General features: G+C 42.8%; 3 protein-coding genes across 3 annotated transcripts in view; 1 reads left to right on the top strand and 2 right to left on the bottom strand.

Annotated features, from left to right (window-relative positions):
- Window positions 1–7,407, bottom strand: part of elf1 (E74-like ETS transcription factor 1) — a 39,823-nt gene extending 32,416 nt beyond the window's left edge. Inside the window, exon 1 of the mRNA XM_061292527.1 lies at window positions 6,892–7,407. The gene's annotated coding sequence lies outside the window, so the exon portion shown is untranslated. The remainder of the gene's footprint in view (window positions 1–6,891) is intronic.
- Window positions 7,408–7,893: 486 nt separating this feature from the next.
- Window positions 7,894–10,055, top strand: ube2a (ubiquitin-conjugating enzyme E2A (RAD6 homolog)). The gene is made up of 6 exons (XM_061292540.1): window positions 7,894–8,102; window positions 8,546–8,626; window positions 8,705–8,730; window positions 8,886–8,975; window positions 9,067–9,155; window positions 9,232–10,055. Exons 1-6 carry the CDS (start codon window positions 8,059–8,061, stop codon window positions 9,358–9,360), a joined length of 459 nt encoding a protein of 152 aa, XP_061148524.1. The 5' UTR covers window positions 7,894–8,058; the 3' UTR covers window positions 9,361–10,055.
- Window positions 10,056–10,096: 41 nt separating this feature from the next.
- On the bottom strand, window positions 10,097–14,125 carry nkrf (NFKB repressing factor). The gene is made up of 3 exons (XM_061292506.1): window positions 13,777–14,125; window positions 12,985–13,108; window positions 10,097–12,718 (listed from the first exon to the last, which is right to left on the bottom strand). The coding sequence occupies exons 2-3, from the start codon at window positions 13,073–13,075 to the stop codon at window positions 10,521–10,523; spliced, it is 2,289 nt and encodes a 762-aa protein (XP_061148490.1). The 5' UTR covers window positions 13,076–13,108; window positions 13,777–14,125; the 3' UTR covers window positions 10,097–10,520.
- Window positions 14,126–15,939: the final 1,814 nt, after the last annotated feature.

Raw genomic sequence — 15,939 nt, 5'->3', positions numbered from 1 at the left:
AATGATTCTGACTTGGACAATGAAATTTTTTTTGTCTGACTTTGTAAGGTAATGAATGTCTTATTGAACATGAGGGCTGCCTTGCTCCAGAGGTGGAATTGGGGTACTGTCATGCAGCTCCTCGGGTTCGGCTATTGTTGAAAACCTCCTCGCCCGAGCATCATTGTCTCGTTACCCGACTTAATTGCTGTCGCGCTCCGGTGGAAGTGAACTTTGAGCCACTACACCCACCAAGACTTACAGCACAAACACTGGCTTCATTCTCTGGCCTGGTTGGGGCTTCTGGTCACCACCAAGAACCCCACTATTCCTTATCCCAGCTGTTCAGGGTTTTTTATTTGTTGTTGTCTTTCCCGATACAAAAGTGTCCCTGATGTCTTGAAGGGTGCCATATAGTAAATATATTTATTATTATCATATTCACATTATAGTTATTTAATAAAAGTAGTAGTAGTAGTAAAGAAAAACTGACTTGCAAGAGAGAAATGAAGCAAGCACCCCATTTACTAATTTCATATTGTGATCTATAGCTTATCGTTGCGATTCTATTTTCGGAGGTTGAAGTGGGCATAAATACATTTGTCCACATCAATTTTGGAGATTACAAGCGATATACACTCAGTTATTTAACCTGCACAATTTTCACACAACAAATGCAGCTGACCATATCAACAAAAGTGTTGTTCTGAGGAAAGACATCAAGTGGAATGAAGATAACGCCCTGAAGCTGGTGAAAGGATACAATGCATTAATCATACCAAGGAAATGTTGCTCCTCCTGCCTTTAGACGCCGTAACAGAGGCCAATTAGTTTGTAAGTATTTCAGGAACTCACCGGGAATCTCAGCAAAGTATATCCAAAATGAGGAAAAGCAATAAAGTCAAATTACTTGGAAAGTCCAAAAAGGCCTTCATTACTCGAATGACGCATAAAACACACATGCTACCACTTCTGGGTCACGTGAGCCCCTTTTAAAAGACACACCTTTCAGCCTTCTCAAAAGAAGATGGCCCACTGGTTATCATCATGTAAAAACACAAGCCCCTTAATTTCAATCTGTGTCCTTTCAGTATGAAAAAGCAAGTGCTACACACCAAACCACCAGCGTACGCATATTTTGTCTTTGCAGCAGTCCACTGAAGCATGACATTGTTTAAGTATCAGAAAGAATCCAGATCATTCCGTTAAGAGTTATGCCAGAGTACTGTGGAGTCAAACTCTGATAAGGACATCCTTGAAGGCCTGAGATACACGGGGGCTTTGGAGGACAGGCTGCATTATTTGTGTGGCGCGGAGGTCGAGAAGGGGAAGAATGTCTGGAGGACCACAGGACAGGCAAAGAGTATCACAAACCAGTAGAAGAGTGAAAAATGTATAATTCCTCATTTTGGCTGTCAGTCTCACTCCCAAAATGATAAGATGTGTTGACCGAACACGACGACACAGTGCTACTAAGTGCAGTGTGGATGCTACTATATAAACAGTGTATCAGAAATCATGTGATTGATCTGATTCATCGCAATGATGACACAACAATACACAGGACTATAAAGGATAGTGTTACGGTAGATCGAGTTGACCAGTGTACATAATATTCATCTGTGTAGACATTCATCAAGATAATGATTTCTCACAATAGTTATCAAAAGGTAACAAATAAATATCATTATAGAATATTTTACAGATCTGTGCAAGTTTTTACATTTTCAAATGATGACTTCTACAACCTTCTGCAACATGCCCGCAGGCTACTCATCTGGCAACCATGCCATCATGTTGGTGAACCTTGTATGAAACTAACACTTTATGTCAAAAAAGTGATTTTTAAAATCTGTAGGAACAAAGTGCGTACAGTACTTCCATTGTGTTGAGGGTCAATTTAACCTGTTAAGATTAATATTGATGTACTTTATATGCAGTAGCTTTTACAGTATTTCTTAATTTACCTGGTATATGAAATATATATGCAACGGGTCACTGAGCCATAAGCATATTTGGTGTGAAAATAAAATAAAATAAAAATTAACTGCAGTATGCATGCCAAGCCAGCAGCAGGCACTGCAGCAGTATAACTTTTATGATTAGACGTTAAGATTGCATAGGGTACATAAAAACTTTAGAACAGGGTAATTATTCTAGTATTTAATTTTTACATGATATAACACTATAATGTACTTTTTTCACAGTAATTAATCTTTCTTTTATTCTATAATAGGGAGAAGTCATCGGTTGATAGTAATGTGTGAAGGTGTCAATATTTCCATTTACTGACTGCAAGATGTGTGGACAGGTCACCAGCAAATTCTATCACATTCTCAACGAGGAAAAATCTAGTCTGCGTGGTTTTGGAATGTGGGAGGAAGCCAGACTAGCCACACACACGCCAAATAAGTGAAGGAAGAACATACGAATGATCCCAGAGCCGAGAACCTAACTCCTAACCTCCAAATAGTGAAGCAGATGATGTTTGCAAACACATTGCTCTGCAAGGTTTGTGTGACTGTGAACACAGGGTATGTTCGAAAAAAAAAATGGTGATAAAACCAAGTTAGCTAGCGACAGGGGCATGAAGCAAATGCCGAAGTTTACATCTTTACTCAGGATTTCTTGTTCTTAAAAAAACATATTGTTTTCTCTAATAGCTTAGCAGGATTTGTGTGATTGTGCCCTCAAGATAAGCGTTTCAAATGACACTGAAACCACACAACTAACAAGCAGCCAGCACACCAAGTTAACATATTTACTCAGTACTCCTTCTCAAAACGCACAACAGACTATTTGACATGCTGATGTGTGAAAGATGAATTGATCTAATCCTTATTACCGTTTTTTTCCATGTATAATGCGCCCCTATGTATAATACGCACCCTAAAAATGGCATGTTGATGCTGGAAAAAAGCCTGTACCCATGTATAATACGTACCCAAATTTTGACTCCTACTTAAGTCCGTAAATGTAAAATTATTTCAGAAAAAAGATAATCTTTGGGAACAACCGGATGTTATTCTGCCGGTCAGTATCACTGCGCATGCGCTAGCAAACTCGATAGCGAAGAAATGTTTCGGATTTGTGTAGGGCACATTGTGACAGCAAACGAGCAGGTGATCGAGCAAGCGTCTGATACGAGAGCATTGTGTTCGTATGGAGCGTGTTTGAAGTGAACACCAGAGAAGAAAGCGCATCTGTAATGGCGGCCTCCATATCGTATCCGGATTAAAAAAAAAAAAAAAAAAATGTTTTTAGGACAATAAATTAGTTACATTTTGCGCATTATACATGGAAAAAAACGGTATTACTTTTTTTATGCTGTACTAGTGCCACGGCTCCTTTCTCACAGCTGCACAACAGGAAACAGGGGAAGAGGCAGAAAACAAAGTTTAATCACACATTGGGAAAATGTAAACACAACACAGTGCAATCTGGTAGAACGAGTGGAGCACCGCTAGAATTGCGCCAGTGCAAAATGGCCAGTGGCGAAGGCAGAATGCACTAGCTGAGTGCAACTCATTAAATATAAAAGACACTCTGCTCTGTGTAGTCAGATATCGTCCACACAAGAGGCCATTGCTATGTTACATACAATAGCTGTGAAAACTACATAAACACTTCTTATTCAGTTCTAAACAGCACAACAGCTCCGTTTTACTGCAATGACCAGGCTGGTAGAGCTACAGCTCATTATTATTACAACAGCAGGCCCGGAGCAAGCATATACTGCACTCTAGTCACTCAGGGCCAGGATTATAATAGCCATTGGCTTGTTGCGGTTCAATTATTCAACAAACCTTGAGGATGTGTGTCATGCTTAAATTAACTCAAAAGACAAAAATCATTGTTCCAGTAAAATAGAACCTGTCGACCCGAGCCACTCCTCGTACGCATGTCGGCGCTACGAGCTTTCTCAGCCATCATAAAAATATCAAAGCAGTGTGGTTAAGTATTGGCATGACATGCTGCAAGGGTGAGTCATCACAAGTCAAAGGCTATGTCGTGTGTTGCACAAGCAGGGGAAACACACAAATGTCATCTAATTCCCACTGTCAAAACAAAAACAGGACAATTTTAGACTTATTTAGATTCAGTTCAAAACACTTTGATACTGATTAGCGGACTGGAAAAATGAAGAAACATCTTGTGATGCGCAATCTAAAGATAGTAAAATTTAAAATCCTTAAAAAAGCATACACAACAACAATGTTATTAGCTCAATCAAGGAAAAAAACGTGGTAGCAAGTTTATAGGTAGCTGCTGCAACTTTAACAAAGCACTTTATATCATGAGATAAAACATTAACTGTTCTGTCATTTATTTTGAAAGCCTTACAGTAAGTAAGACCTGAGAAGTGCTGAAAATGTTGACCAATTATATTCGTTGTTCTCTGATGTCCTCAGGAAGTAAATGTACTACGTACTCTGCATTGCACCATACAAAGTAGCCATCTGTTACTACAGATAAATTGAAAATACTTATATTATTTTGTGATAACACCAAACTATTGTGCTGCCTCCTTAGGGGACTGGTGTTAAAAGTAGGCCTATTTTCTTAAAACTTGGCCCTAAATCCACTCACACACCAAAGGAGAAAGTCATACAGGGTGAATGCTGTGGGACACATGCTTGCCAGACATGAAGTGCGAGAGAGGAATGAGGGAGCAGGTGAAACCTCCCTTGCCTCTCCCCTCTCTCAACCTGACGTCATGCACAGCAGCAGCAGCAGCAGCAGGCCTCCAACATGTCTGACAGGGTGGAATTCAACTGTCACCATTACAGGGAGCTCTCGCAGTTTCCTCCAACGAGGTTGAAGACATGAGGAAAGTGCCCCAGAGAGCGGCGGGTGTTTTTGCACCAATTAAAAGGGAAGTTAAGGCGGTTTTGATTCTCCTTTTCCCCAAGTGAGTTCTTACAATTGTGCATGTCATTTGTGTTATCAGCCATCTCGTGGCACGGTGGAGTGAAAGCATTATGAACATTGCCACCTTGTGGTTACGGCTCAGGTGTCAAATTACATAGTTTATTATTATGTACTATGTAGTCAAGCAGGGCAACAAATGTAATCTAATGACCACTGCTTGCACGGATTTCTAGTATTATTATATTGTCTCAAATATGCAGAATAGAGAGGAGGACATTCCCCAAAAGCATAATGAAAGAAAGACATACATTTGACTTATTGCACTCGTCTGGGACTCATCCGTTCTAAAAGCTTTTTTGAAATTTGAGCAGCGCTGTCTTCCAAATAGCTTATGAGCTCAGTTTGTCTTTTTTGTGAAGTCCGATCGATACGTGGAGGGCCATTAGGGAGGCTGAGCAGACCTCAGACAAGCAGTACAAGAAAGGCTTCAATGAGCTTTGCTCAATAATAATAAAGAAGGGCAGAGAGTCTTTGCTCTGCAGGATCACACTTGAAGGAGTGACTTCGCTGTCACGGGATACGAAGGCTGTCGGGAAGCCACATTCTCTAATCTGCAGACACACAAACGCGCGCGCACGCTGGTGAGCATATCAGAGAGCAACAGCATGGCGTAAAAACAAATGGCACAGGCGAACCTTCGCTAGAGTATATTTGGAAACTTGCTGGAGATAATTACTTTCAGTGGATTGGAGTTTCCAATTATCCCTCTACCAGCGATCCCACCATGGGAAAACTGGACGGGAGGAGGGGGCAGGATTCTTGTCTGTCGTTCAGTCTCCCCCTCCCACCACCAGCGTCACTGCCGCCTCCTCCGAAGGGAGCCGGTGACCAATGAGGTCGGGCGAGCGCGTCCCATGACAAAAACGTCTTGAGCCAAAAATGTAAACATCTGGGAAACATTTGAGAATCGCCGGGAGACTCGTATTGATCACACACACACACAATAGTGTTTACTGTACAGCAATGTTGTAAGTAAGTAAATAAAAGAGGTTTTCATCAACATTCCTCCTAAATCCTATCTTGGAAGAAATAAAGCTGAGGGTGACATCATGTGAAGGCGGTGGCCTCCCATAAGCACCTGTGCTTTTACACCACATGACAGCCGTCCTGATTAGGGTAATTTTGTAAAAATGATTCATGACATGCCGACATAAGTTTCGCCTCTCTTAGCAACAAACCCTTCACAAACCCACTGGGGAGGAAAAATCCATCAGATGCTTGTGACTGCCATGTTTTCAAAGAATAAGAATAAATGTCACACAGTGAGCAAATTCCACAACCCCAAAAACACAAATATACAAAGACTGTGCCACATAAACTTGAACATGCAGTTACCACTGCCGGTCACAATAAAGCCGTGAAGATCTGGGCTGTAGACTGCACAGGTAGACATGTAGTGATGACGTCACACATTGATGTGGTTGGCAATAGTTTAAGCTTTTTCCAATGGCACCACGAGCAAACACCTTTGTCATTGGACCAAGCTAATGGTAGAGCAAGCAGGGTTGAATGACAACTTCAGCTTTGTTCTCTACGCTGATAGTTGGAATGTGTGAAGTGTCAGTCAAAAAGATATTAAGTCATTTGGTTTTCTAAAGGTAACAGAACGCCAGCTATGATGTCAATTCTTCTGGTAAGTTGATTTAATAGATGTGGTGGAAATCAAACTGCATTGGATCACTGTGGCTTACTTTTTATGAATAAAACATTTTAGGGGAGGGGGGCTTAGTGTAAAAAGTTTGACAAGCACCAGTCTATAGCGACGCAAGTAACCAAGCAACAGGAAGCACTCACATCATGAGTTAAGTTTAATCAACTTTAGACCGTCTCTTAGCAATCATTTATAAATTCAGCTTAATCCCTTTACCAGGCGCGATCACTATTTAAGATATGCATTTTAACGCAATAAAAGGGAAGAATAGACGCACTGTTTACATCACAACAGCGAAATGTGTTTAATATGTAAACTTGAACACTCACCCTTTGGGAGACGACGATGACTTAGATGTTCCCGACGTCTTCGGGAATTACAATAAATGAGAAAAATAACAGCATTATCCTGAGACGGAAGGCGAGCCGAGGCAACACAAGCGGGCAGCGGTTGAAGCCTCCTCCTGCCACGGCTCCCTGCCTGGCACAACGCTGACGTTCTCTCCAATAACGCGTGGGGAATTCCTAGCAGTCACATTTTCCTGGGAAGCGATAGTCCCCCTGTGCCGAAAAGTTTTTTTTTTCTTTTTTCTGTTTTTAATTCATCTTCTATTTAGTCTGGAAGAAGTATGTAAATAAATTGTTATAATATCAATTGCAATATCAATGTCGTTATCTTTTCTCTCGATCGACTAGAAGGTGTGTTTGGCTTGCTCTTTTTAAGTCAACGCAGGTGTGTCATATAGGTCCATATGGAAATCTCCCTGGGTTGAGCAACTGTGGACTCGCCGTCGAAAGGCAGAGTCGCGAACGGGAATCTAACTCGCATAGTCAATCTGAGAAACACAGATCCAAAAGGATAATTAAGCCTTTTTCGTTGCTTTGTTGCCCAGAGACTGACTGTAAACGCCAGTGAGTGGAGCAGCACTCCCTCTCGTGGCTGTTGGTAGTAACAAAAATCCTTCCCGTGACAGCGGTTCCCGGCAGACGTCACAGTATTTAAAGCAAATAGAGTAACGGTGACAAAAACTGTATATTAAAGTTAAACATTCGGGATGAGTGGACAGGCTAAAAAAATTCAAGTGCACAAAAAAAGATATCGTCGCTTGACACATGACGTAATCGTTTCTAGAATGTTCCATTTGTCCTGCTAGCGCAGTCAAATGCTGTAATGTTAAATGTTAGGATGATATATTACGCTCATTGCGCTTTTACATTAATAACCATAAATCTAATAAATGAAAGATACAGTATAATGTGTATATCAACTTATAAATCAGTAAATGTTGGTCAAATGGCAATAATGCCCCCGTTCTAATACTTATGGTTGCGTCCGAGGGCTAGCGGCTCAGGCAGCCAAATATTTGACATAACAATCGGCGTCCAGTTAGCTTAGTGTCGAAACTAATCACTTATTTAGATTTAAAACAAACTTCCCTCTACTATATCTCGATCCCCCGTGCTCTCGATACGTACATTTAAGCGTAAGTGTGTAGGATGTCAACTCCGGCGAGACGACGTTTAATGAGAGATTTTAAACGGTAAGCGAGACCAAAACAATGCAAATAGCTAAAAGCTAACATTAGCAACCTGAGGGCTAGCCCGTCAGCGTTGCTACATTTACACACTTGTCATCACATTCTGTGGTATTTTGAAGCACCCATTTCTTTCGTCGGGGTCTTGTTTAGTTTAAAGCGTAAAGTCGACGATTTTAGATATTGATGGGGTGAATTATAAATGGAGACAAACGACTTACATCGACACTTGTGCTAGCACTAGTGTTAGCATCCCATGATACGTATGACCACTGTTGCCAGTCAAGATTTCAGGTGATGCGTTTACGCCCTCAACGTATATGTAAAAGACAGGCGTTTAACCCAAATCTTATGTATGCCTCTTAGTTATGTCATTTATAAATCATTAGCGACAGTGTTGATCACACCACTGTTATTACATCAACTTATTTGTATGCTCCATTCGTAAGGCTGCAAGAAGATCCTCCAGCTGGAGTCAGCGGGGCCCCCTCAGAAAACAATATTATGGTATGGAATGCTGTCATTTTTGGGTAAGTTAGTCCCGAACTTAATGTAACAGGCTTTCTGATATTAACCATTTCTCTAACATGCTTGTCTTTCTTTCATAGGCCAGAGGGAACTCCTTTTGAAGATGGTACGTATGTAATTTGTCAAACATCCAGGTCTGTTAAATTTACAAGGGACGTGCACTTAAAAGACTTAAAAGTTTGTATTTTTACAGGATTCTTTGTATTTTAGGAACTGCACATCCTTATGCCACTGCAATGCTAATAATTTACTTCCTTCCAGGAACATTCAAACTCACCATAGAGTTCACAGAGGAATATCCAAATAAGCCCCCAACTGTGAGATTTGTCTCTAAAATGTTTCATCCTAATGGTAAGTGGATGAAAGTCTTGCATATCCTGTATTAGCTAATGCAATCATTGTATACTGTCTAAACTAACAACACTTTTATTCCTTTTTGTAGTATACGCCGATGGCAGCATATGCTTAGATATACTACAGAATCGTTGGAGTCCCACTTATGATGTGTCTTCAATATTAACATCAATACAGGTGCCACAATCACGACGCTGGCTATTGTCATTATTTTCCTCGTCCGCTGACATGGTTTTGTTGTGTTTTCGCCAAGTCTTTACTGGATGAGCCCAACCCCAACAGTCCGGCCAACAGCCAGGCAGCCCAGCTGTACCAGGAGAACAAGCGGGAGTATGAGAAGAGAGTTTCTGCTATCGTTGAACAGAGTTGGCGCGACTGTTGACCCGCGTCATTGTTGTCGTGGTCCCCGCCATGAACAGTGTCCGACCTCTAGTTGTCAACTTATCTCACAGTATACGTTTTGCCCCCCTCCTGCCAAAAGAAACTGTCGGTTGCCAAGTTTGTACGCTGTCGTGTTTGAGGCATTCAATTCTGCTGAATGCCATCATCAGGCTAAAATGTGTTTAAAAGAAAAAAAAAGTTAATGTACCTTGTTATATCTGGGTTACTTGCCTCTTTTTTTTGTGCAAAATGGCTGCTAACTATGTGCTTGCTGTAAAACCACCTACTGTTCTTATTTTGACACATAAACATGTATTTGTGGTTATTTCTTTTTGTTGTATCAGTGTGCTTTGTTTTGCCTTTTGAAAGCCTTTCAAGTGGGACTGATACTTTTCATTGAAGCATTACAATTAACCTGACATGAACATTTATTACAAGCTGCCTTGTGGATTTCAGATGCTCTTTGTGTTTGAGTACGACACGCAAGACATGACGGCCCCATTTGGGCACTTGGTTTCACTGACAAAATGCTGACATTTAAAGACTGAGGATGTTTGTTAGCTAAGCTATTTCACAATCATACAAAAGTAGTGATCAGTGTGAAGTGATCATACAAGATGATTTGTCTTTAAAGTTTACACTGGTAACCCATGTAACAAACTGTACATTTTCTTGTAAATAAAATGATCTATGTTACTAGTGTTTCCTTTGAAAGAAGTTAGGTTTTGTCGAGTCACTTTAATTTTATTTGCTGTTGGATTTTATTTGCAAACATGTCTGGACACACATTTTGACAATGCAAATGTAGCTCTTGTACAATAACCATGGAAAATGCTACGATAATTTAGTGTGCCGCAAAACAAATTATGCCCAACTCCCAGCAGAGTTAAAGATCTCGTAGTCCAACTGTTACATGAATCGACTTGCATTATATGTTTTACACACAGTGAAACAGCCCCTTAAATTTTTTGTGACTATGACCCTCATCAGGACACCTCGACGCAAGCGTGCGCCAAAGTAAATAAAGGTGACATGGAAACATATAAAAGTTAATTGTTTGGGGGAATGGAATGCAGGAACCCTTAAGACCTTATTTGTAGAGTCCAAATTGAGAATGTGGATTTGTGAAGTTAAAGCTCACAGCTGGAGTTGACATGCAAATCAGTGCGAGGTCTGAGGTTTGACCAGTTCGTAGCGGCCCACTTGCCCTTCCTGTAGGAGCTGGCCAATGAGCTGATTTTTGTCCACTCTGCGACTGACGATGAGGTAGCGATGCCTGCCCTGCCCGTATGACTTGCTCCGTAGGCCGTACTTGTGAGACACTACGTGGATCCGCTTGCGCTCATCGCTGGTCAGGTCGGTGGAGAAGTGCAGATCGTCCTGGCGGTCCGACCTGGCGTAGTTAATGATGATGCCCTCGATGTCTCGTTTGTTGAGCTGGGACTTGTTTGAGTCCATACCCAAACCCTCCCTGGAGAACTTCTCCTTAACTTTGATGGGCTCGGCAATGCCTTCTCCGTCTCGGCCCAAACCTCCACCTGTCCAACCCATCTTCCGCAGCAGCTGGTTCCCAATGTTGTCCTCTTTTATCACCTGTTTCATGGCTTCCTCTCCCGAGCGACCCTGGATCTGCGAACGGGAGATGGCCTTGGCGTGACCCTCCCACTTCATGGTGGACTTGACCACTGCCTGCGTCTGTCTCAGGGTGTCTACGGCCTCCTGTGCCGCGAAGTGCTTCACCTGTTTTTTGGCGCCCACTCCTGCTGCCACAAATTGTCCTTCCAAGTACACTTCGCACCTCCAGCGATTATCGGACAAACAGATGAACTTGTAGTTGGCCGTCATCTTGTTGAACTGAGCCGTGTCATTGATGATGCTCACGGCGTTATCCGAATTCTCTAAGATGACCACCTCACTCAGATGTTTCTTCCTCATGCCGAATTGTCCAGCGGAGGATCCCGATTGCTCATGTCCCCGGGCGTGCTGGGGCGCTAGCTGCTGGCGCTGTTGCTCCGCCTGATTCAAGCGCAGCTTTGCCAGGGCCGCTTCTGCCGCAACGTGCTTAGAGTTCTTTTTGGTGCCGCTGGCCTGCGCCACCATTTCATCCTGCACGTAGACGCTGCACATCCAGCTGAGGTTGGGCAGCCGCTCAAACTTGTAGTCCACCTTCATGTGACAGAAAGCGGCAGAATTGTTTAGAATGCAGATGGCGTCTTGGGCATTGTCCATGACCACAAACTCCGTCCAACGCTTGCGCATGTCGGGCTCGTTGGGCCCCTTAAAGTTGGGATAGCCGATGTTCTCCGGATTGCAAAGAGCGGGCGCTAAGGCAGGGGCAGGGCAGCTCATCTGGCACACCACAATGTCGTTGAGCATTGTGTGCTTGTACTTGCGCGGCACCACGCGCACCTCAACAGGCTTCATGAAGAGTCTGACGGCGTTTTCGGAGGCACGGTCCCTCGCGCCGTTTTTACTGAAAGAGTAGCCCGTGGCCAGATAGACTCCCTGACACCTCAGCTCGCAGGCATAGCCATCCGTCGGAACTTTGCGGTTCTTGGGTAGGTCGGCTTGAGGGATATCCCTCAAGTTGACGTAAGTGTACTGAGGGTTGGTCTTGCAGGCCTGGATGCTGCGACTCAACATGAAACTGTAATTCAGATCCTCAGTTCCGGTCATGTACTGAGGATCCGACAAAGACACCGCCAAGGCGGACGCCAGACAGGTAATGAGCCTGTGCTTCTCCACGATCGTGGAGTGATTGATAGGTAGCAGCTGAGGCGGCAATTCCCCCGCCTGAGAGGCGGCAGGCCCGCTGTACGCTCTGTTATGAGGACGATCCCTGTGGCTGTACCCCAAACCCTGCCGTCCAGAGTCCCAGCCGCTTGATCTGTTTCCGCCCCTGTATCCATTGTGCCTGTACGGCTGCGAATAGAAATCTGTGTTGCGAAAGCTGTGGGTCTCATACTTGTTTGTATAGTCTTGTTGAATTGTTGCCATAAAGTTAGATGAGGAGCCTCGGCCTCCGTAGCCTAAGCTGACTGGACCGCCCGAAGGAACATTATTCTTGTGCCGTTCTCGATCCCTACGGAAGTCAAAAGCGGGCCTGAGAGAGGAGGTGCTCGGTGCTCTGCCCGTGCTACCGTAAGAAGCGTGTTCATATTCCCTGTATCGGCCAGTATGCGGGTCACTACTTCTGGGGGGGTCACTGCTTCGGGGGTCCTTATCGTTCTCCTTCTCATCTGCGCCATTTCCTACTCCACCAGTGCCGATACTGCTGCCGCCGCTAACAAATTGCACAGGCTCAAATCGAGGTCGCATACCAAACTTTGACACAGGCATCTTCCTCATGGGCTCTTCTCCTGCAAATGTATGATACACAAAAACTTAGTGAGTAGAGCATAAAAAATGACACTTTAATCTGTGCTTCTTTTGCGTAGCTTTTGGATTCGACATGATAGTGCTGCTGTGTCGTAGGGCTGAAAATGAAATGGCAGCTCTGGGCAATTCAACCAATATTTAATTGGTGCGCAAGTTCTGTTGAGACCAAATTGTGTACAAGCTATTTAAGTGAATTTTGCACAAGTGATCTTGAATTTATATTCCAGTTGAATTCAATAAAACTCACCACCACCAGGAGAAATGCGTCTCTTTGTTGCTTGAGATCTATGACTCGGGTCATAGGAGCGCATTTCGCCTGCACAGCTGCCCTCTGCCATCACCAGCAGCCTCCGGTCAAAACCAGGCCATACCTGTAAAGCACAACAAACATGGCAAAAAACATGTTGCATTAGGCAAGGAATAATGACAATTCAACTCAAAGAATTGAACAAGAACAAAAGAAATACTGAAAATATAAGAAAAGTTGTTCCACCAAAGATGGTGTCCTCAGTTTATAACATAAAACGTGATTTGAGAACTTACAAAAGTGAACAATGAACAGTTTTATTTTATTAATGTTGCGACCTACACCGAAATTCGGTTTACGCCGCAGCGTAGGAACGTATCAACGTCGTAAACTGAGGACCCCCCCCTACTGCATTTGCGTGACAAAACTATGACGTCATCCAATTCCGTAGGATTTTGGAAGTCTGTCTCTAACTTGCCATGTTCGTCTTTGTTCTTCATACTGACCCTCCAGTAAGGCCTATTTAGTACTCGGGAAGCAGACGATAAGTAAAGGATAGGCAGCAACTGTTGTGCTTTCACGTTAATGTACCCGTAAAGATAACCAGTAATACGTTCCACGGCAGATTACAGCAAATCAATGTAATGGATTTGTCGGAAATCTGATTCTGTTTTAGTTGAGGCTGTATACACGACAGACTGTATAAACAGGCCAATATCGGTATCCGTAAGCGTTGCATGACCCAAATGTTTCGTTTAATAGACCGCTATGTGTGCGTGAGTAACTGCTTACCTTTCTCTGCAGGTAGCCTGTGTCAACTCACCCGTTATTGTTTTAGTAGCTCTAAATACAACGAGTATAAAAATATTAGCCGCCGTGTTAGCCTATTTTGGCTAACAGGTTTGGAGAGCAACTTGCTGGCTATTTATTATGTAAAGTACCGGATCGTTGCCGTTCAAAAGCGTCCACAAAGAAAATAAGGACATTTCAGGTCGGAGTAACTCGAAAAAAGCGTCCCGGAAAGCATGTTTTGTTGACGCTGTTAAGGCCTGTCCTTTTTCTACACGCGCTAGCATTGCATACATGCATCTGTCATGGCGTCACTCTTAGTGTTGGCTCGTGAGTGAACGGTTTGTTCAAAAGAACGAATCTTTCCAGTGAACGAGAGTGAACAAATCACTTCCTACAGTGATTCGTTCTTTTTTCAGTTCATATGACTTCAACCAGTAGGTGTCGTTATGCCCATTGAAGCTGGTGCCACCTCGCCGTAAAACAAAACGAAGAAGAAGATGACGTCACATCCCGTTTACGAACGAGTCGTGAATTGCATTTCCCGTTCGAAAACTGAATGGATCTGTGAGTGAACGAATCGGTGAGTGAGTGATTCGCATTTCCACTTCATCGCGAGAACGAATCCTGGCTTTCCCGTTCGCGAACGAGTCAATGAGTGAACTGCCATCCTGTGCATCAACGGATCAGTCAGTGAATATGTTGCGTCGCTTGGCGTGAACTATGTAAACCAGAATGTAGATTTAGAATTTACTTATAGTAGGTTTTAAATAACGTGTATGCATGTATATGCCTAAATGTTGTTATTCAATATGTCGACTGCAGTTTCACATTTTATTGCTGGTTTGAGATGTCCTTTTATTATTGTTATTGTTATTATTATTATTTTAATAAACATTTGTTAGAACTTGTCTGGTGTTTTATTCCTTGTTTTTATATTCGCCGATCAAAACATAAAAATCAGACATTTGGTCAACTGCTTTATATGACAATATGTATATGTGTTTTATGTTGTTATGAGTTGGTGTCCCCAAAATGAACAAATGTCGGCATAACGTTTTTTTTTCAACCTTTTATTCAAACACATTCAATATAATAACACCATCAACTACAATCTAACAAATACAAAATTAAAACCTCAATGTCGGCATAAAGTGTGTCGGTTTGCAATGGCATAGAGGCGATGCTGTCCGTCACTCACTCGTGAATCTTCGCGAACGACCATCCGCAGCGCCAGCGAGCGTTAGATGGAGGAGGGACTTTACGAGTCAGAGACGTAATTTCCCGTTAACGAACCAGTCAGTGATGCAACTTCCCGTTCACGACCGGGTGAGAGACTGTTACCAACGGATCAGTGTGTAAAACTTTTAAACTTTAAGTTGTAAGTGTTGTATTATAGAAATATGTTAATTACCCCGAGCCAATTATTATTATATATAATTTAAAAAAAATGGGGGGGGGGGGGGTAGTTGGGGTTGTTTCCACTGAATATAAAAAAAAAAGCCGTATGTGTGGGGGGGGATTCAATGAACGATTCGTTTGAACGAATCTTTTGAGTGAACTGATTCTAAAGTTTCAGTTCACCTAAAATAACGGGAATGCACATCACTAGTCACTCTGTTCTACACTGTACCCATAATGCTTTACGGTATATATTCTTTTCTTTTCTTTTTCTCACGCACACATTCACACCTTCATATGCGGGAAAACAAACTCATGGTGTCTGCACACAAGACAGGCAAGTGTACGACCTGCACCATCAGCGACTCCCTGCACCATCAGCGACTCCCTGCACCATCAGCGACTCCCTGCACCATCAGCGACTCCCTGCACCATCAGCGACTCCCTGCACCATCAGCGACTCCCTGCACCATCAGCGACTCCCTGCTTTGCGGCAAGTACTCCAGTATTGAGCTGCTGCCACAAAGATTTTTATTTATTTTTTTAATCATCGAATGGGTAACTCGGTTACAAATATTCACTCATTCATCTTCCGAGCCGCTTTATGCTCACGGTGGTCGCGACGTGCTGGACCCTATCGCAGCAAATACATTTGTAAAAATTTACTTTACTCCAAACTTTGTTTTAAAGCATAAAGCAAACAAAAACTTCAAAGAATTGGATGTATTTGTCATGAGCAATTAAATTATGACAAAAAATGTCACG

This window comes from Syngnathus typhle, linkage group LG1 (genome assembly GCF_033458585.1).
Source record: "Syngnathus typhle isolate RoL2023-S1 ecotype Sweden linkage group LG1, RoL_Styp_1.0, whole genome shotgun sequence".
Taxonomy (NCBI): domain Eukaryota; kingdom Metazoa; phylum Chordata; class Actinopteri; order Syngnathiformes; family Syngnathidae; genus Syngnathus; species Syngnathus typhle.
This window is presented reverse-complemented; position numbering and strand designations above follow the sequence as displayed.

Bases quoted from the DNA above. Each gene is read 5' to 3' on its own strand.
- nkrf (XM_061292506.1), bottom strand. From the start codon at position 13,075: ATGGCAGAGGGCAGCTGTGCAGGCGAAATGCGCTCCTATGACCCGAGT. The intron at 12,719-12,984 runs GTGAGTTTTATT...ATACATTTGCAG, and splicing joins ACGCATTTCTCCTGGTGGTG to GAGAAGAGCCCATGAGGAAG.
- ube2a (XM_061292540.1), top strand. From the start codon at position 8,059: ATGTCAACTCCGGCGAGACGACGTTTAATGAGAGATTTTAAACG. The intron at 8,976-9,066 runs GTAAGTGGATGA...TCCTTTTTGTAG, and splicing joins TAAAATGTTTCATCCTAATG to TATACGCCGATGGCAGCATA. The intron at 9,156-9,231 runs GTGCCACAATCA...GTTTTCGCCAAG, and splicing joins CAATATTAACATCAATACAG to TCTTTACTGGATGAGCCCAA.